At 34.6% G+C, this 22191-nt stretch overlaps 1 protein-coding gene across 6 annotated transcripts in view; it reads left to right on the top strand.

Annotated features, from left to right (window-relative positions):
* The window catches only part of TRPC3 (transient receptor potential cation channel subfamily C member 3), a 73596-nt gene extending 51761 nt beyond the window's left edge, over positions 1-21835 (top strand). For 3 of the 6 annotated variants that reach the window (XM_003816411.6, XM_034959104.3, XM_055111799.2), the window contains 3 exons: positions 235-318; positions 17496-17571; positions 20047-21835. In XM_003816411.6, coding sequence (XP_003816459.2) covers positions 235-318; positions 17496-17571; positions 20047-20189 — 303 coding nt within the window. In that variant the 3' untranslated portion in view covers positions 20190-21835. The remainder of the gene's footprint in view (positions 1-234; positions 319-17495; positions 17572-20046) is intronic. The other 3 variants (XM_034959106.3, XM_034959105.3, XM_034959107.4) reach the window with 2 other exon arrangements.
* The last annotated feature ends 356 nt before the right edge of the window (positions 21836-22191 follow it).

Genomic DNA, 22191 nt, shown 5'->3' with positions numbered 1-22191 from the left:
AAATAGTTCTATTACAGTAGTACATCCTGCCAACATTTTGATAAATGTGAGCATATTGCTCACAGTAATTTTAACCTTTGGGAATATGTTACATCACTTACAAAGCTCAACTTCCACAAAATGTTTCTTGGGAATGTTGACTCCAGAAATGTTATCAAGGAGAATAAAGGGATTATATTTTTTATTCCAAATGAATGTATTCTAATTTACTAGGTTAATTGTATTTTTTCCTAGTTAAACCTCTTCACTCAGTCTAACTCAAGAGTTTTTGAATCACACAGTTTTAACAGCATTCTCAATCAGCCAACACGTTATCAGGTAAGCATTCATTAGACGTATCTCTTGATCTCTATGTGATTCCATATATGTCTGTGTGTGTGTTTGTGTGTGTATCATGAGTTGAATTATATTCTCGAGATATACCATTATACCATGAGGATAGTTCAGAACAAAGAAAATGATTCAACACCTGTGAAATTTTTTTTAAAAAAATTAAAAAGAAAAGAAAATAGTATGTTAGTTGGAGGAGACTTTAGAAATCAGAGTCCAAGTCCTTCATTTTTTTAACTAAGAGTTCCTCTCACAATATTGAAAGCAAAGTGTTGCTACAATTGCCAAATAATGTATAACTTAAACTGGAGAAAGCAGTAGAAGACAGAGTATGTTAGAATGAATAATGCTCCCACAGCAGGAAAACTTGTTTTTTCTCTAGGTTTTTCTTTCAGGTGATCCATTTTTTAAATGGATTGTTTGGCTATACTGTTTCATGAGTGCTACTTTAAAATATCTTTTGCATTTTGATACTGGATGTGACATTTGAACACTATTCTCCAACTCAGGGGAAGTTATAGCCTTTTGTTTTTCATCTCGTTGATCATTTCGATCATCAAGTCTTTGACTTTCTGATGTGTATAAGTTCACAAAAGTGACGATCAAGGAATTTATAATATATTGGTGATGTCAGTTACTGCGTATTGTTCTATTTCTTATCCAATTTTTTTAGAAGCAGGAAACCACAAAATGGCTCAGCCCACTGATTGTCAAAGTCTTTTTTTTAAGAAAAGTTTTGTAAATTTTACATATTTGTTTATTTTTGTTTTATTGGTTTTGTCTAACTTTATTTTTAATTGATAAATAATTATACTTATTCATTGTCTACATAGTGATGTTTTGATACATATGTAGAAATCAGATCAGGGTAATTAGCATATCCATCATCTCAGACATCTATCATTTCTTTGTGTTGGTAACATTCAGTATCCTCCTTCTAGCTATATGAAACTATATAATATTAATATATCATTGTTAACTATGGTCATGCTATAGTGGTATAGAACAGTGGTCCCCAACCTTTTTGGCACCAGGGACCGGTTTTGTGGAAGACAATTTTTTCACGGATGGGGTGGAATGATGGTTTCAGGATGAAAGTGTTCCACCTCAGATCTTCAGGCTCTTCAGGCGTTAGATTCTCATAAGGAGTGCACACCCTAGATCTGTCACATGTGCAGTTCACAATAGGGTTCACAATAATAGGAGAATCTAATGCCGCTGCTAATCTGACAGGAGGTGGAGCTCAAGCGGTAATGCTCGCTTGCCAGCCTGTCACCTCCTGCTGTGCAGCCTGGTTCCTGACAGGCCACGGACAGGTGCCAGTCCTTCACCTGCGGGTTGGGGACTCCTGGTGTAGAACACTAGAACTTATTCCTCCTATCTAGCGGTAATTTTGTATCCTTTAACAAATCTCTCCATATCCCTCCCTACCCCTTACCCTTCCCAGTCTCTAGTATCCTTTGTCCTACATTTTACCTCTGTGAGATCAACTTTTTTTAGCTTCCACATATGAGTTTATGAGTTAGAACATGCGGTGCTTAACTTAATGTTCCTGGTTTATTTCACTTGACATAATGTCCTCCAGTTCCATCCATGTTGCTGCAAATGATGGGATTTCAATCTTTTTTATAGCTGAATTGCATTCCGTTATGTATATATACCGCATTTTTTATATATTCATCTGCTGTTAGACACATAGGTTGATTTCATATTTTGAATATTGTGAATAGTGCTGCAATAAAACATGTGGGTGCGGTTGTCTCTTGGATATAATGATTTCTTTTCCTTTAGATAAATTCCCGTAGCGGGGTTGCTGGATCATATGGTAGCTCTATTTGTAGTTTTTGGAAAATCCTCCATACTGTTCTACATAATGGTTGTACTAGTTTACATTCCCATCAACAACATATTAGAGTTCCCTTTCTCTGCGTTCTTGCCAGCATTTTTTTTTTTTTGTCTTTTTGATAGTAGACATTCTAACTGGAGTGAGATGATACCTCATTGTGGTTTGGTTAGTGATGTCGAGCATTTTTTCATATATCATTGACCATTTGTATGTATTCTTTTGAGAAATGTCTGTTCAGATTATTTGCCCATTTTTAATTGGATTTTTTTTTTTTTTTTTTTTTTTTTTTTGCTGTTGAGATGATTGAGTTCCCTGTGTATTCTGGATATTAATCCCCTATTGGATGAGCAATTTGCAAATATTTTCTCCCATTTTGTAGGCTGTCTTTTCACTGTTGTTTTTTCCTTTGTTGTGCAGAAGGCTTTGGTTTGGTATGATCCCATATGTTTATTTTTGCTTTTGTTACTTGTGCTTTTGAGGTCTTGTTCATAAAATATTTTCCCAGACCAATGTCCTGAAGCATTTATCCTATGTTTTTTTCTACTAGTTTTATCATTTCAGGTCTTACATTTAGGTCTTTGATCCATTTTGCCCTGATTTTTATACAAGGTGAGAAGTGGGAGTCTAGTCTTATTCTTCTGCGTATGGATATCCAGTTTTCCCAGCACCAGTTATTGAAGAGACTGTCCTTTTCCCAATGAGTGTTTTTGGCATCTTTGTAAAAACTCAGTTGGTTATAGATACATGGATTAATTTCTGAGTTCTTAATTCTGTTCCCTAGGTTTATGTGTCTTTTTATGCCAGTACCGTGTAGTTTTGGTTTCTATAGCCTGGTAATATATTTTAAGGTCCGATTGTGTGATACTTCCAGATTTGTTCTTTTTGCTCAGGATGGCTTTGGCTATTTGGGGTCTTTTATGATTCCCTACAAATTTTAGGATATTATTTCTATTTCTGTGAATAATGTCATTGGTATTTTGATAGGAGTTGCATTGAATCTGTAGATTGCTTTGAGTACTGTTGTCATTTTAACAGTAGTAATTCTTCTGATCCATGAGCATGTGGTACATTTCCCTTTGTTTGTATCCTCTTCAGTTTCTTTCATCAGTGTTTTGTAGTTTTCCTTGAAGAGGTCTTTCATCTCCTTGGTTAATTTATACCTGAGTATTGTAAATGGCATTGCCTTTTTTATTTTCTTTTTCAAGTAGTTTGTTGTTCGTGTATAGAAATGCAACTGATTTTTGTATGTTAATTTTGTATTCTGCAACTTTACTGAATTTGTTTGTCAGTTCTAAAAGTTTTTTGGTAGAGTCTATAGGTTTTTCAATGTATACGATCATGTTGTCTGCAAACAGGGACAATTTGACTTCCTCCTTTCCAATTTGGATACCCTTCTTTCTTTCTCTTGCCTAATTGTTCTGGCCAGAACATCCAATACTATGTTGAATAAGAGTGGTGATAGTGAGCATCCTTGTCTTGTTACAGTTCTAAAAAAGCTTTCAGCTTTTCCCAGTTCAGTAAGATGTTAGCTGTGGGTTTGTTATATGCCTTTATTACATTGAGATTCTTTCTTTCTATACCTAATTTATTAAGATTTTTTATCATAAAGGAATATTGAATTGTATGAAAAGCTTTTATCATCTGTTGAGATAATCATACAGTTTTTATCCTTCATTCTGTTGATGTGATGTACGATGTTTATTGATTTTTGTATGTTGAAACATCCTTGCATTCCTGGGATAAATCCCACTATCAAGTGGGATTTTGATGTGATTTTGGATTTGGTTTATTAATATTTTATTGAGGATTTTTACATCTATGTTCATCAGGGATATTGGCCTGTAGTTTTATTGTGTCCTTATTTTGGTATTGGGGTTATACTGGTCTCATAAAGTGAGTTAAGAAGAATTCCTTCTGCTTTAATTTTTTTGATTAGTTTGAGAATAATTAGTATTAATTCTTCTTTAAAGGTTCAGTAGAATTCAGCAGTGAAACCATTTGGTCCTGTACTTTATTTTATTATTTTTTTGGGAGATGTTTTATGCACTCATTTAATCTTGTTACCTGTTTTTGGTCTGTTTAGATTTTCTATTTCTACTTGGTTCAATCTTGGTAGATTGAATGTGTCTGTGATTTTATCTATTTTCCCAGGTTTTCTAATTTATTGGCATATGGTTATTCATAGTAGTCTCTAGTGATCTTTCATATTTCTCTATTATCCATTGTGATGTCTCCTTTTTCATTTTCTGATTTTATTTATTTGAGTCATATCTCTCTGTTTTTAAGTTACTCTAGCTAATGATTTGTCAATTTTATCTTTTTTAAAAAAACTTTGTTTTGTTGATTTTTTTTATTTATTTTAGTCTCAATTTTGTTTATTTCTGCTCTAATCTTTATTATTTCTTCTACCAATTTGGGGTTTGATTTGTTCATGCTTTTCTTGCATGCTTTTTTCAAGCATTTTTTATGCTTTTTTTCCTTTATGTGCATCATTAGATTGTTTGAAATCTTTCTAGTTTTTTGATGGATGTAGGCATTTATTGCTATAAACTTGCCCCTTAATCCTGCTTTTGCTGTGTTGCATGGGTGTTGGTATGTTGTATTTCTATTTTCACTCATTTCAAGGAATATTAAAATTTCATTCTTAATTTTTTCCTTGACCCATTGGTCATTCAGGAATATGTTGTTTAATTTTCATGTATTTGCATAGTTTCAAATGTGCCTTTTGTTATGATGTCTAATTTTATTCCATTGTGGTCAGATAAAATACTTAATATAATTTTGATTTTATTAAGTTCCTGAGACTTGTTTTATGTCCTAACATATGGTCAATCCTAGAGAATGTACCACGTGCTGATTAAAAGAATATATGTTTTGGGGTTGGGTCTGGTAGCTCACACCTGCCTTGGAAGGCCAAGGCAGAAGGATTGCTTAAGCTCAGGAGTTTGAGACCAGCCTGGGCAACATGGTGAGACCCTGTCTCTGCAAAAGTGAAAAAAATTAGACAGGCATAGTGGCACATGCCTGTAATCCTACATACTTGGGAAGATGAGGTAGGAGGATCACCTGAGCCCAAGAAGTTGAGACTGCAGTGAGCCATGATTGTACAACTGCACTCCAGCCTAGGGTACAGAGTGAGACACTGTCTCAAAAAAAAAAAAAAAAAAAAAAAAAAAAAAAAAAAAAAAACCAGAATGTGTACTTTCCAGCTGTTGGGTAAAATGTTCCGTAAATATATTTTTGGTCCATTGGTCTTGGTGTAGTTTAAATCTGATGGTTTTTTTGTTGATTTTCTGTCTGAATGATCTGTCTAATGCTGAGAGTGAGGTTGAAGTTCCCAACTATTATTATATTAGGATATATTTCTCCCTTTAGACTTAATCATATTTGCTTTATATATCTGAGTGCTCTAGTATTGGGTGCATGTATATTTATAACTGGTATATTCGCTTGCTGAGCTGATCCCCTTATTATTATATAATGCCTTTCTTTGTCTCTTTTTAAAGTTAAAGTTTTACTTTTGGTAGTTACATTGTATTCCATCGTATGGTTATACTTATTTAATCATTCTTTTATTGATGAAAATAGAGGATATTGCTAATATTTAGCTATTATAAGCAATACTGTAGTAAGTCATTTTGTATATATAACATCTCAATCATGAACAAATACATGGAATTGTCTGGTTAAAGTATATTTGAATTTTAATTTTTTAGCTATTATCAAACTGATGGAGCTTGTACTAACTTACATTCTTACAATAAATATATGAGAGCACCTATTTCCTCCTTAATTTACAAACAGTGTGTTACCAAAGGTTTTTATCTTCACCAGATAGGTTAAAATGTGCTGCTTTGCATTTCTTTATCATGAATGAGTTTTACCTTCTTTTTTATGTTTAATGTTATATGTACTTATGTCTCCATATATATTTGCTTTTCTTGAAGGGCTTTTTGTTATCAATGAAGAGGAATTCTTCATATTTTAACAATATTAGCCTTTGTGTTATGACTTAAGAATGTTTTTACCAGGTTATTGTGTGTCTTTTTAATATTTAAAGTATTTTTTCCCATCCACAACTTTTTTTATTTTTGTATAGTCAACGTTACAAATTGTTTATGGCATCAGGTTTTGTGTCCTACTTGGAAAGATTTTTCCCCCATAGGAGATTATTTAATATTTTTAACTCATATTTCTTTCACTTCTTTGGACTCTGAAAATATTTGATTCATATAGAATATATTTTCATTTAACCTGTAGGATGGGAATCCAAATATGTTGTCTTTCCAGATTATTATACAGTTGGGTGTGTTGAATAATCTATCTTTTCTATTGATTTGAAATACCACTTTAATAATTTACTAAATTCCTGTATAAATTTATTTCTAGGCTTTTCATTCTGTTCCACTGATCTATTCATGCTGTAGAACCACATTATCATAATTATTATAGTTTAAGACAAAAATCAAACAAACAAAACACACATGTGCATACTTGCACGTGTGTACATACACACGCACACACACACACGCACACGCACACGCACACACACATACACATCCTTACTTCAGGGTTTTTATTTTACAGAATTTCCTATTATTTTTCCTTTCTTTCTTTCTTTCTTTTTTTTTTTTTGTGACAGAGTTTGCCTCTCTTGCCCAGGCTGGAGTGCAGTGGTGCAATCTCGGCTCACTGCAACCTCCACCTCCTGGATTCAAGCAATTCTCCTGCCTCAGCCTCCCGAGTAGCTGGGACTACTGGTGCCTGCCACCACACCCAGCTAACTTTTGTATTTTTAGTAGAGATTGGGTTTTACCATGTTGACCAGGCTGGTCTTGAACTCCTGACCTCAAGTGATCCACTTGCCTCAGCCTCCCAAAATGCTGGGATTAAAGGTATGAGCCACCAGCACCCAACTTCTTCCTTATTTCTCTATTTGAATTTTAAGGTGGGCTTGTCTGCTGGTATCTTTATTTTGATCACGTTAAGGCAAATTGATGCTTTATAATGTTGTGTTTTCTTTTCTAAGGATATACTTTTCGATTTGTTAGGTCTTTTGTGTATTCAGTGACATTTTAAAGTAGTCCCCTTATTGTTTATATTAATTATGATTAATTTGGTGCAGTTCTCACAAAACCACCACATACCAACCTTTAAATGGCTAAAAGAAAATAGAAATTTATTTCTCTCTCATGTTCCTAATGTGGTACCTAACAATGTCAGGGACCCAGGCTTTTTCCATCGTATTACTGCATGATGAATGGCTTTCAGTCTAACATTATCTCATGTTCCAAGAAAGCTCCTGGAGCTCTGCCTATTGTTTCTACATTCCAAAATACAGTTAGAAAGTGATAGAGAAGAAAGTTCCTTCCTATAAGAAACTTCTGTAAAGTTGCACAAACCACCTATCTGCAATGGAGCCTGGGAAATAAAGTCCTAATTTCAAGTGGCCATGTGCCAAACTAAAAAGCTGTGGAAGAGAAGTGGCAGTCTCTGCTGAAGTGGATTATACTATATGTCTTGGTGTTTATCTTAATATTTTTAAACATACTTAGATCTCTGTTAATTGATTGATATGTTTCAAGTTTTATCTTTTGATCCTTCAGCTCTAAACTATGAAGAAAATCAATATCTGTATTTTATTTACACCATTTTCCCCCTTCCTCTCCCAGCTCCTGCTTGTTAAATTATTAGAACTGTGTTTGTTGGGGGAAGAAGAATAATTTTCTTAATCCCTTTAGGTTCAGTACCTGGGGGCTATGAATTAAACTGACAACTGACTGATAAACAGGAGGGGAAAAAAGGATTATTTATGCATGCAGTGCACATACCTGTAGAAAAACTCAGTGATGAGTGGCTCAAAGGGGTAGTTGGCATTTGGGGCTTATATACCAACTTAACAAGGGACAAGAAGTTTGTGGAGAAGGGATATGACAAAGGAAAAAGTGTTTGGGTTGCTAAAGGTAGTAAATTGTTGGAAGGTAAATATGTGGGAGAAACTGATAGAAGATACGGGTTATTTTAGTAAGGTTGTTTGTGCAGAACCACCTTGGTGCTGACTTTCTGTCCCCAGTGGTAATGATTGTTTTTCCTCCTGCTAATCTGGGAGGGGGAGAGGAGGAAGATCTTCACAAAGGGAAATGTATGTCCTGTTTTTAGGCAGATGGGTTAGGGCAGAGAACTCTTTCTGTGTTTGCTACTTTTTAACTGCCTTTAGCTCAAAATAATCCTTATGCCAAAATGGCATATTTTGGGGTGACATATTCTGATCCACTTCACTACCTTGTCAGGACTATAGCCTACATTTGGTTTAGTTTTAGTCCCACAGTTAAACATAGTCAGTATTCACCACCAGTCTTTTTTGCCATAATTTTCTGTTTATCTCTTTCTTAGCTTAACTTTGTCTTTTGGTAGTTCCTTCAAGAAGAGTTTATGAGAACTATGTTCTCTGAGTTATTTTATGTTCTAAATTAGTTTCTATTTCTATATATTTATATTGACTACCTGTAATATACTTAGGTTATAATTTATTTTTAATGTATGTGTAGATGTTGCTCCAGAGCCTCCTGAAATGGAATGTTGATGTGGAAGAGTTTGAGGCCAGCCTGATTGTTTTCCTCATATAGTTGACCGGAGGTTTTAGTTTGAATGCCCCAAATATCTTTATCTTTTAAATCCTACAACTCAGTATTGATTGTTCTATAGATGGATCTGTATCAATTTTTCCTGGCATACACTATGGCCTTTCTATTTTTTTGTTTTTTAAGATGGAGTCTTGTTGTGTCACCCAGGCTGGAGTGCAGTGGCATGATCTCGGCTCACTGCAATCTCCACCTCCCAGGTTCAAGTGATTGTCCTACCTCAGCCTCCCAAGTAGCTGGGACTACAGGTGCCACCACCACACCTGGTCAATTTTTGTATTTTTTTAGTAGAGATGGGGTTTCATTGTGTTAGCCAGGGTAGTCTCGATCTCCTGACCTCGTGATCCACCCATCTCGGCCTCCCAAAGTGCTTGCATTACAGGCATGGGCCACTGCACCTGGCCACACTATGGCCTTTCAATATGTACGTCTAGTCTTCTTTTAATTTTTGAATAATTTTATTGAAATATCTCTAAACATTTTTTCTGCTCCATTATTTTGAATTTCTTCTTCAAAGACACCAATTTAAAGCCTGCTGAATTCTTCTTGACTGTCTTCCATATCTACCATTTTTTCCCTATTCATTTTGAATTTTTCATCCATTTCTATTTTTGGCTCCTTTTTCCTCAAACTTTATTTTTTAATTTTATTTTTAATTTACACATTATAATTATGCATACTTATGGCATACAGTGTGATATTTCAATACATGTATACGTTGTGTAAGGATCAAAGCAGTGTATTTGGCATGTTCATCACCTTGTTCATTTATCATTTCTTTGTTGTAAGACCATTCAACATCCTCTCTTCTAGCTATTTTAAAACATACAATACAATGTTATTAACTATAGTCCCCCTACTGTGCCCTGTAACACCTTAAATTACTTCTTCTATCTAACTATAACTTTGTACCTGGTGACCAACTTCTCCCTACTTCCCATTCCCCCTGCCCTCTCCAACTTCTGGTAGCCACTATTCTACTCTCTACTTCTATGAGATAAACTTTTTAAGATGTCACGTATGAGTGAGATCGTATGATATTTGCCTTTCTGTACCTGGTTTATTTCATTTAACATTATGTCCTCCAGGTCCATCTGTGTTGCCACAAAGACAAAATGTCATTGTGGCTGAATAGAATTCCACTGTGTGTATATATACAACCATACTTTCTTTATCTGTTCATCTGCTGATGGACAGTTAGGTTGATTCCATATTTTGGCTGTTGTGAATAGTGCTGCAGTAAACATGGGAGTACAGATGTCTCTTCAACATACTGATTTCATTTCCTTTGGGTATATACCAGTAGTGGGATTGCTGGATCATATGGTAGTTCTATTTTTAATTTTTTAAGTATCTATTCAATATACTGATTTCATTTCCTTTGGATATATACCCAGTAGTAGGATTTTTGAATCATATGGTAGTTCTATTTTTAATTTTTTAAGGAACTTCCATACTGTTTTCTGTAATGGCTGTACTAATTTTACATTCCTATCAATAGTGTATGAGTTCTCTTTCTCCACATCCATACCAGCATTTGTTGTTTTTTGTCTGTTTGATAATAGCCATCCTAACTAGGGTGAGGTGAAATCTTATTGTGGTTTTGATTTGCATTTCTCTGATGATTAGTGATGTTGAACATTTTTTCATATGCCTGTTGTCCATTTGTATGTCTTATTTTGACAAATGTCTCTTCAGGTCTTTTGCCCATTTTTAAATTGGATTACTTGTTTTTTGCTGTTGAGTTGTTTAAGTTTCTTATATATTCTGGATATTAACCCCTTGTCAGATGTGTAGTTTGAAAATATGCTTGATGTAACCCCATTTGCCTATTTTTGCTTTTGTTGCCTGTGTTTTTGAGGTCTTATCCAAAAACTCCTTGCCCAGACCAGTGTCCTGAAGTATTTCCCCTGTTTTCTTCTAGTAGTTTTATCATTTTGAGTCTTACACCTGAGACTTTATTTTGAAATGATTTTTGTATATGGTGAGAGGTAGAGGTCTAGTTTTATCCTTCTGCATGTGGATGTCCAGTTTTCCCAGCACCATTCATTGAAGAGACTGTCCTTTCCCCAATGTATGTTCTTGGTGCATTTGTTGAAAATCAGGTAGCTGTAAGTGCTTCCTGGTTCATAGACAACTGTCTTCTCACTCTGTCTCATATGGCAGAAAAGGGACAAGGAAGTTCTGTGGGGTCTCTTTTATAAGAGCACTAATCCCATTTGTAAGGGTGGAACCTAATCACCTCCTAATACCATCACATTGGAGGGGTAGGATTTGAACACATGAGCCTGGGGTGGACAAAACATTCAGTTCATAACAATGAGTAATAATAACAATTGTTTAGTTGTTAGAGATTTTTTTTCATGCAGCCTGATTATAATAGGTAAGACTTACCTTTAAAACTATTACAGAACTTGGAGGTGGGCGTGGTGGCTCACGCCTGTAATCCCAGCACTTTGGGAGGCCAAGGTGGGTGGATCACCTGAGGTCAAGAGTTTGAGACCAGCCTGGTTAACATGGTGAAACCCTGTCTCTACTAAAAAAAAAAAAACAGAACCTGGTCTGCTAAATAGGGATTTTTCTTTCAAAGTGATAACTCTTAGAATGTACTAATTCTAATGAGGCTATCACAACTCAGAATATTTTTAGAACATCTTTAAAGAATTACTTTTATAATTAGTCCATAAGACTCAAAAAATGTTTCATTTTTTTCTAGTTACTGAACTTAGCTAATTATTCCTATTAATAAGACTTAGTGCCATGACTTTGCATTTTTTTAAAAAATGATCACATCCAACTTCAACAAACATGTAGCCATCACCAATAGGGTCATCACCTTATGTGTTTTATATCCAAATGAGGGTTTTTTTCTCCAAAACAATTTCTTCAAAGACAGAGATTCAAATATGCCCCAAGGGGCCACAGCGGAACAGTTTCAAAAATGTTTTTATCAGGGCCAGACATGGTGGCTCACTTCTACAATTCCAGTGCTTTGGGAGGCTGATTTGGGAGGGCAGTTTGAGTCCAGGAGTTTGAGGCTGCAATGAGCTATGATCATGTCACTGAACTTCAGCCCTGGTGACACAGCAAGATGCTTTCTCTCAAAAAAAAATAAAAATACCAAAAATGTTTTGATCAATAGTGGTATTTATATTAAAATTAATTATTAATAGCATGTTGAAGTAATTCTTTTATGTGTGTAAAGAATTTTTTTTAACTGGGTGTGATTTTTTTCTCAAGAACATAGGACGATGGCTATGATTAAATTCTGCTAATTTTAACAATATTTTATTTATTATTTATTATAACGATATTTGTGTTTGGTTATTTCAAGTTAAAAGCACGCAGATATGCTATGATATGTTAAGAAATAGGAATTTATTGTGAGACTCCACAGAAGCTGGACTATGAGTTCTTGAGTTTTATTCTCTCTGTTGTCTCTTGCTGGCAGATCTGCTTTCACAGATGACTTCGCTTTGGTAACACCCTTGGTCCAAACAAATACATTATTGGACAGTCTTTGGCCCAGGTGGTAGACTCTGGTCCAATCCATGAAGGATATCACTGATGGCTTGGTTTTACTGGAAGCACATGACAGTTTTTCTCTAAATGGGGCAAAATGAGATGTTCCTGAACTCCACTCACAGTGAGCTTCAGGCACATTCAGGGACAACCCCTGTTATACATGATGTTAGGTTATACAGATACAAAGATATAGGTCATGCCTTCAAGAATCTCTCCATTGAAGTAGAATGGCAGTGCTGAGGTTAGGAGGAAGGAAAGGAAAGTATAAGTAGACAAATATTCACATAACGCTACATGCTATGTGGTATAGTTATGCCTATATATGAAATAGAAATAAATGTAAATGCAATGAAATATAAATAAAATGGTTTGGGAATAGAGAAAACAAAAATAGCTCAGAGCAGTCTGAACTATGTGAGGTATGCAGGCCCAGAGAACATGAGTATGGGACTTTCAGTCACAGCCCCCTACCTCTACCCATGCCTGAGGGCAGTTGTTTAAATTCATTTGTTCCTGACTTGCAGCCTCACCTGTTATCTTCATGTACCTAGAATTTGTGATACAAAGAACAATGTATAACCAGTCAAAAGCTTATGTTATTTCAATGTAAGTCCTTCATAAACAACTTAGGAACTGCCTCTTCTTTTACTTTAAAAACCCACTAGTAATTGCTGCGAATTGGAGCACATATTCAGGGCAACTTGAATCTGTGCTCCCCAGGTTGCAGTCCTTAAACTTGGCCCAAATAAACTCTCTACTTATATATTTAGTTTGCCTCAGATTTTTTCTTTAGGTCAACAGAACTGGGAAACCTAGAAGAGAAGATATTTTAAAGTCAATCAATAGGTTTGCAGGTCCCTCTTCAAAAAAAACAAAAAACAAAAAAATGCAGAAAAAAGTAACAGGTAAAAGTCAATCAAGTAGAAGAAAAAACAAATTTATTCTCTGTTGCCCCAAAGAACAGAATTTGGACCAATAGTTATTTTGGCTTCAAAACAAAGAAGTTGTTTTCTAACAGCTATAGTTGCCCAAAAATAGATTAAACCAGCTGTCTGGAAAAATAGCAGGCCCTCAATCACAGAAGTTTATACAGAAGCTGTGTAATGGTAATCTTTCACAAAGTTTCATGAGTGGTATAAAAACATGAAAAATAATGATTCCCAAGGTCCTTTTCCTTTCTAAAATTTTACTCTATACTTCTGAGTTTTTTTTCTATTTGTCTACATCAGTCTTATTACCCTTCCTTCACACTTTTTAGATTGTTAAAATTCATCGTACAAAATCTACTAATAAGAGTCAAATTTGGCTTCTCTGTAGAATTAAGTGAGAGAATGAATGTAAAAGTACCTGATAGAGTGCTTAACAATTATTAGTTGAATTTGAATCAGTAAAAAATACCAAGTGAGAAGAAAAGCTTTCACTCCTTTCGGGAAGGAAGATATCTAACCACCCCGCAGCTACCCAACCACCCACATCTTATTTCTTCTCCCAGTCTTAACGGAGGGTTGAAAAATGAACTTGGGTTTGTTTGCAGGAAGGACTGTTTGAAGTAAGTACCGCCTGGAATCTTTACCTGGTTACCACTCAATTTCAGTTTTGGAACCTCTCTCTAAGATTTCCATACCCTGGACAGAGAAAATCAATAGTCTTTATAGAGTTAGAGTGTATTCCTTAAAGAGTGACTCACAGGCTTGTACCAAGAAAGCTATATAATTTCTGGAGGTTTGTGGAATGTGGAAGTTAATCTATAGACTTCTTTTGTGTTAGTTAGTTAGCAATTTGAGCAAGAGGGAAAAAAGATGAATCTGTTATTGGTCAGTTTAATTTCTTGTACCAGCTTTAATTAAAGAATCAGTTGGAAATTTAGTTAAAGGTAGTATTTAAAATGGTACTTTTACTTGTTACATATGAGTTTCATGGTCCTTGCTTATGGTACCATCATTAAGATGGATTTATCAAGATTTGCTTTACAGAAGCATAGATAATAATGAAAGAATAATAGTTATATTATTTGAGCACCTACTATGTAATTTACATGTATTGTCTCTTTTACAAGACACTGTCTAGCATTTCCATTACACAGATTAAGATACCAAGGTTCCAGAGCTTGTGAATGATGGAGTCACAACTCAAAACTACATGATTTGTTCTTGCAACTCACAGTCTCAACTGTGTTAAAGAAAACCAGAGCCAGACAGCAGCTAAAGTGGTAAAAACAGATTTTATTCAGGAACTATTGCGACAGGGGGAGAGAGACCTCAAGAGTCTTTGTTGCCTATTACACAATACTGTCTTGGGTTTACTAGACAAGCTTTCTAATAGAATGGGGATGGCCAATCTTTGTCTCCTTCTCTGAGCTGCAGATCATTTTAGAATTCTCATGAACTGTCTTTCCAACATGAACAAAGGGATGGACTATTACCAGGTAGTGTCATGTGTGGGGAAGCTGATTTCTGTCTAATCTCAGGTACCTTCTTGCCTTGTGCAGAGGCTCAACTTGTCTCAGCACTACTGGTTAAATAGTCATTTCTTTTCCACCAATTTGTATTACTGCCTTTCAAGCTGCTTTCAACTGATACACATAATTTTGTATTTTCATTTTATAGGAATCTGTCTTCACTGTCCCCTAAATTTAACCAGATCCCTGATATGTTCACCCATTATTGTGAATGGTTCCATATCAATATGAAGTTTCACTGGACTGGGGACTGTGTTCACTGTTGTATTCCTAGCACCTGGTACAGTACCTGCCACAGAATTGGCTCTCAATAAATATTTGCTGAATGAATGAATCAGTCCAGTTTAAGATCTATCCAGCTGTGAGTCTGTCCTGGGATCTAGATTCTACAAAATTCAACAGGTTTTATGTCTTACAGTGACTGGAAAAATCAGCTTTTCCTTTTCAGTAGCGTGGGCCCTCTCAGTCTGTTGTTATTCTCTGCATAACATTTTGAATCTTCCTGGATTCTTCTCTTTTACTTGACCTTGGCATAATTTCTACTTTCTTAAAATTGAAGTATATATTTTCTACTCTCGCTATGTCTGCATTTTCGTTCAGGTCTTTTTCCCTTTCCTTTGTTATCTTTTATATACAATATTTGTTACATGCATAAGAATATGTATAATGCAAAATAAATTATGAAGCATAATTACATTCACACCTATGAAACCACCGCCGACCTGACAATGATAACATTATCCGTCCATTGCCTCTACTTATATGCACCTCGCTACCTACTCCTCTGCCTCCACCTAAGAGTTAATCCCTATCTTGAAGTTGGGTTTCTCCTCTTCTTGCTTTGATTTTCTTTTCAAATATAATTTATTATATGTGTCAGTATTCCTAAAAATATATTCTACAGATTTACTTGTTATTGAGCTTCATAGGAATAGCTTCATACTCTGTGGTCTTCTGCAACTGGAATTTTGCATTCAACATTATGCTTCTAAGATTCATCCACACTGTTGTGTGTGGCTATGGTGCATTAATTTCATTAATGAACACAATAACATTACATTGAAAATACTAAAATCTGTCTATTCTTGTTAATATTTGTTTAGATTGTTTCCAGTGTTTTGCAATTTCAGACAGGGTTGCTACAAACATTGTTGTATGTCTCTTGGTTCATACCTGCAAAGTTTCTCTAGGCCTTTTACTGAGAAGTGGACTTCTAGCTGAAAGGGTATGCAAATGTTCAACTTTAAAAGATAATACCACCTGGATGCAGTGGCTCATGCCTATAGCTCCAGCTGCTTGAGAGGCTGAGGCAGGAGGACAGCGTTGAGCCCAGGAGTTTGAGGCAAGCCTGTGCAATATAGTGAGACTCCACCTCTAAAATTTTTTTAATAGAAATCAATTTAAAAACTAAAAAGATAGTACTAAATTGTCTTCAAAGTTGTCTGCAGTCTTGCCAGTAAAATATAAAAGTCCCCATTGATCCATATCCTTTCTAACACTTGGCATAACCAGATTTATTAATCGTCCTCTTTATTAGATGTAAAATTGTGTCTCCTTTTAGTCATAATTTGTGTTTCCCTGCAACAGAGTTTGAAATTGTTTCTTAAGCTTGTGGACCCTTCACGTTTCCATTTCTGTGAAACATTTGTTTGTCTTTTGCCCATTTTAAAATCGGGTTATTTGAGTTTTTCTTATTGAATTAAAGTTCTTTATATATTTGTACATAAATTATTTTTAATTACAAGCATTACCAATATTTTCTCCCAGTTTATGGCTTGCCTTTTCACTTTCTTTATAGTATCTCTTTAAACAGAAATTTTAAATTGTAATGAAGTTGAATTTATCAGTCTTTTCTATTGTAATCAGAAGTTTTAATCTTGTTTTTTTAAAAATACAGGTCTACCCCAAATTTATAAATATACTGTCTAATATAATACGTTCTTTTAAGGGTTCAGAAGCTTTGTCTTTCACATTTAAGATGCAAATGGAATTAATTTTTGTGTTCATGGTATGAAATAGGGCTCCAATTTAATTTTTTCCATATGGGTAACAGTTATCCTAGAAGAGCATTTATTTAGACGTAAAATAGTCACATATATTGCTATTAGAGAAAAGTATGCAATATAACAAAATATATGGCATTTAGAAAACATAAAATATAATACAGTAATTAGTATATATACAAATTTTAAAGAAAAGATATTGGAAGGGCATACACCAAATGAAAACAGTGATTATCTTTGGATGGTGAGGTTGCCAATCATTTCATTTGTTTATTTTGTTCTTCTGTATATTTTCCAAATTCTCCATATAGAGTATACATTGATGTATTTTTCTAAATACTGGGAAATAAGGTAGTGTCTACGGGTGATAATGTAGTGTCAATGTAACTTAAAAAGAAACTATTAGTTGAAAGAGGAGCCATGAATTCAAATCTTCAAGCTTAACTTCTTTTTAAAAGCTTCTTCCGTTTCTGAGGCAAAAAAAAAAGTATTGGTGGATTATGCAGTAAGTCTCAGTAGAAGGCATTAAGAGAGTTAAGTTCTGGAACCTGTGTAATTTTTCTATACATAGTTATAAAATTTTTTTCTCCCCTGAGTTGTTTGCTTTACAGGTATGTAAGCCTCTTTGGAAAATAGGATTCGGGCACTTATGTATATCATTGGAGATCTAATCATTTACTTTTGCCCAACAGCAGATAATGAAAAGACTTATAAAGCGGTATGTTTTGAAAGCACAAGTAGACAAAGAAAATGATGAAGTTAATGAAGGTAAGCATCTCCAACTTAAAAAATATCCTTTTATAACTAACTTAATGAACCTGGAAAACTTCGTGTTGAGGCATATTTTAAAAATCCAATCCCAGGTTATAGTTTGGATGCCTCTAAGATGGGAGGAGGATCTTATGTTACGTTTCTAAAACTTCATCTTTTAAAATAAACAGTTATTTACAGTATCGATCAGAGGCAGTTTATCTCTACTCATAGTGCCCTAACTGATTCTTAGAATGTAAAGACTGACATCTTTCTAGGAGTTTTTTAATCCTTCTGACATAAGGTAGTCAGTAGTATTGGTTACATTTTCAATGAGTTCACATTAGTGTTAACATTTTTCCAGTTAAGCAGATAAAAGAACAGTGACTCAAACAGAATTCATGTCTTCAGGAAAACCTCTGTTTTGTTGTTCAGAAACACATTTTTAACCTGTTTTTCTTGTCTGGTGCTTCTCTTTTGAATTTCACTTTCCCCCCTGCCTCCTTACTTTAAGCAAGCTTATTATTTTAAGGCATATTTGAGGCAGGGCATCTGTCTGGACTATAAAAATTTTTTACCAAAGTCTAGGATGTAGAGCTAAACACAGGCCCAGAGTTGGAAAGAAATCAACCAGGGAGAAATAAGTTGCCCTAAAAATGGAAACTGTACCTTCCAACACCAATGAGATGCCACTAAATCTATCTACACTGATAAAAGAGGAAAGGGCTAAACTTAATAAAATTGTTCATAGGCTTTGAAGCCATTACTTGATTAATACAAGGAATCCGTTTTAAATGTAAATCAATCCAATAGTGTATGTATGTAGAAGAGAAACCTGTGAATTTATAATTGATAACTAGCAAAAATCTAATCATGGTGACCTAATCAAACTGTCTCAGGAGAAAGGATTGGAATGAGGTTGTAGTTTAGAAAGCAGAAGTCTGATGAGTTGTACCGTAATCTCCATGGGGGGTGGGGAGGGAGGAACAAAGTGGGAAGAACTGTATGGCTAAAACGGCATAAAAAACAAGAAGCATTTCCCAAGCCCTTGCACAAAAGGGGAAAATCAATGAGAATTTGGAGTTTTGAACAAAGTTCTTTCTAAGAAAATGTGTCATATAACCTCCTCATTTAATTAATCAGGAAACTAAAATCTGAAGAGTTTGAGTAACTTGTGTTTCCTGAATTGGCAGATTAAATGTTTAATACAACACATAGGTTGTAGTCTCCCCATGAGTCGGGGACAAGGAAGAAAGGATAGTAGAAGGTGAAGTAGGGCAGGGGGTCTTCTGCGGTACTGATTGGTGTGAGAATCCACTCCTTCCACTGAAGTCTGCCTCATGATTTCAAATAAGATCAGTTTATTCCTTTTATATTGCCATATGCCAAAGGAAGCACTTTTTTTTTTTTTGCCACAAAAGGGCTCCTCAAATGTTTTGTGTGTATTCCTGAGAGTTAGAATTCTTTTCAAATAAAAATGCTCTGACTTTTATATAATAGAAGAATATTGAAATTATACTTTAAAGCATATTAAAGATACCAGGAAATATCATCAAAGGTGTGTTTTAAATGCCATTTTATTATAAAAACCTAAGTCAATGGTTTGAAGAATCATTCCTTAGATTCAAGGTAAATTCTTGCTCCAACATTCACTTTTGAAGGTCAGTGGTTTATCTACATTACAGTCACTTGCAAGAGAATCCAGTGTTTCTTTTCTTTTCTTTTTTAACCAAATACTGCCTCTCCTTGAAGAGAATCCAGTTTTTAATTGCAATATACGTATGCTCAAAATACTGCCAAACTGAATTATGGGAGCAATTTATTTTTATAGCCCAAACTCTCCTATTCTCTTCAGGAATATATTGTCAGTGGTATCATATCTAAACTCCTCAATTACACTGTTGCTTGTTACTTCCTTACACATTAGTCCTTTGTGCTGGACAAACTAATGTCTTCATGTCCATTGCCATTGCCTTCCCTAATAAACACTCCTTACTCTTTTTTCTTTCTTTCCCTTACTTCATATTTGCCTTAAAATTATTTGCCTGTCAGATAGATTGATTCATTTTTAGTAAAATTTAGTTTTTCTAGGATTCCCTTTGATCCTAGCAATGGGAGCTATTTGATGCAGGTGTCAACCTTTACACTTGAAAGAAACAAAGGGACTCCCTTGCAGTCAGAAAGGAGATATCTTGGCTATAGATCAGTTAACGGAGAATCACCTTATGTTAAAATGTAGGTCAACAAAAGGACAATACTTTAAGCTGAGTGTTACTTTAAAAAATATAGCTGGACTATTTTTATAGCTTTTTTCAAAGGTCAGTATACCTTTAAAGACAGATGTTTCTTAAATATTTTAAAGAAAAAACTTTGAAGTAGCTACCTTGGAGACCTTATGAAGCAAATACATTGATATTGTAAGAATTTCATTCTTTGTTCTTTTCTAAATCCAAAGAGCAACTTACCAATAATTTTTTAATGTCAATACTATAGGTGAATTAAAAGAAATCAAGCAAGATATCTCCAGCCTTCGTTATGAACTTTTGGAAGACAAGAGCCAAGCAACTGAGGAATTAGCCATTCTAATTCATAAACTTAGTGAGAAACTGAATCCCAGCATGCTGAGATGTGAATGATGCAGCAACCTGGATTTGGCTTTGACTATAGCACAAATGTGGGCAATAATATTTCTAAGTATGAAATACTTGAAAAACTATGATGTAAATTTTTAGAATTAACTACCTTTATCATGTGAATCTTTAAAAGTTAGCTCTTAATGGTTTTATTGTTTTATCACATTAAAATGCATTTTATTTGTCTGCTTTGACATTACAGTGGCATACCATTGTGTTGAAAAGCCCAATATTACTATATTATTGAAATTTTTATTCATTTTAGAGTGAACTCCACATCTTTGCACTACCTGTTTGCCTCCAAGAGACTATCAGTTCCTTGGGGACAGGGACCATGTCTTATTCATCTTTGTGTCTCCAGCATCTAGTACAGTGCCTGGTATATAGTAGGTGCTCAATAAATGTTGAAACCAACTGAACTGCCAACAAAATAAAAATAAAAAGTCTTCACTATGTAGCATACCTTCCCTTGTCCAAGTTCTGAAGAGGTTTTTTTTTTTTTTTTAATAGAAACTGAAGAAATTTTACAACCAGCTATGACTTGGTAAGACATTCTTAGAATTTTAGGTGTCACTGATAATCCTAGAACCATTGAGCCCCGAGTGAAGAATTTAACAACAAAATGGGTTAATGAAAAATATAATTACATTGTATATTTAAGTTTCATAGAATTATTTAAAACAACACATTAAAGATTTTTCTAAAATATAGACTTCTTGCTTTCTGTCTTAGACTTACATTTGTTGTTTTTCAGTAATGTGATTTTCTTTTAAGTTGGGGGTTATGCAGGGTTGTCATTTTATTATAACCATCTAATTTCTGCCTCTGCTGCTTTAATGCTAAATGAGATATCAACAGCTGACTTCATATCTCACCTGTGAGCTCCCTGCTGAGTTTTGGAGGGTCTGCTCATGGGAAGAAATAGGAAAGAGCAATGACTATGGGCGTACTTGGAAAGACATGGCCAAGCATCCCCAGGTGTGTTTCAGTTCCTTTTGGGGCATTTCTTGCCATCGTTGCTTACAATGCTTGACATCTTTGTTTCTTATCAAAGGATTCCAATTCCACTTTCTATATAAAATATATTGTGATATATCTACATATGCCTTATTACATAATTGTGCTGAATGCTGGTAATATCCGCAATGCCTCTTGACTTTAATTGGAAAAGGCATGCAGACCAGTAAGTTCCCCAGTCACTTCAGAGACTATAAAACACTCAAAGCATTTTTTAACCAGCTAGGTTTAAATCTCTCATAGAGTTATGTTTAACATCCTGAGTCTCTTCAGTCAGTTGCTGTCAAGTCGTATAGGAATACGAATTGTGATCATAGATCAAAGATTTTCAGAGGTCCTTAAAACCAACTAAATACATGCTACTTTAAAATCATTGCTATCACGCAGAAAAGCTCTTTAGACATGAAGACAGAAATAAGTGTTAAATGGAACTACATAAAGCTCTTTAAAGATTATTTCTTAATTTCTACTTTTTGGGAGTTAAATTAAGAAAGGAACTTTATAAATGTTTTGCTACCATTGTAGAACACTTCATTAACTTTTGTGCCATGCTAAGAGTATTCGTCTTAAACATTTTTCAAACTTTATGTACTTTATGTTGTGTCTCAGAACTGAATAAAATATTGAATTTTTCCATTGTTATACGTTACCATATGTTAAGATAGTAAAGATACAAAGTTTCTATAATAGATGTTTCTGATAGTTTTATAGTATGGTCCAGGATTCCAAGTGTGAAAAGTTTTTGCTTATAGCTATGGAACTGAATATTTTGTAATTTTCTTCTTTGCGGTTGGAAAAAATGTTGAATGAAAAGGTGGCAGATTCAGCTGGGGACATTCAGCCTAAGATCCTTGGAATCTGAAGATCAGAGAAGTATGAAGATAAGCCTCATGGTATCCACACCATGTGGATAAAAAGCTGACTTTTTTTTTTTTTGTTCATGCCCCTCACAACTGTAGAGCTCTTAACAGGCATTTTTTCTTTATTT

The sequence above is a fragment of the Pan paniscus genome, chromosome 3, assembly GCF_029289425.2.
Source record: "Pan paniscus chromosome 3, NHGRI_mPanPan1-v2.0_pri, whole genome shotgun sequence".
Classification (NCBI taxonomy): domain Eukaryota; kingdom Metazoa; phylum Chordata; class Mammalia; order Primates; family Hominidae; genus Pan; species Pan paniscus.
The sequence above is the reverse complement of the archived record's forward strand: the minus strand, read 5'-3'. Positions and strand labels throughout refer to the sequence as shown.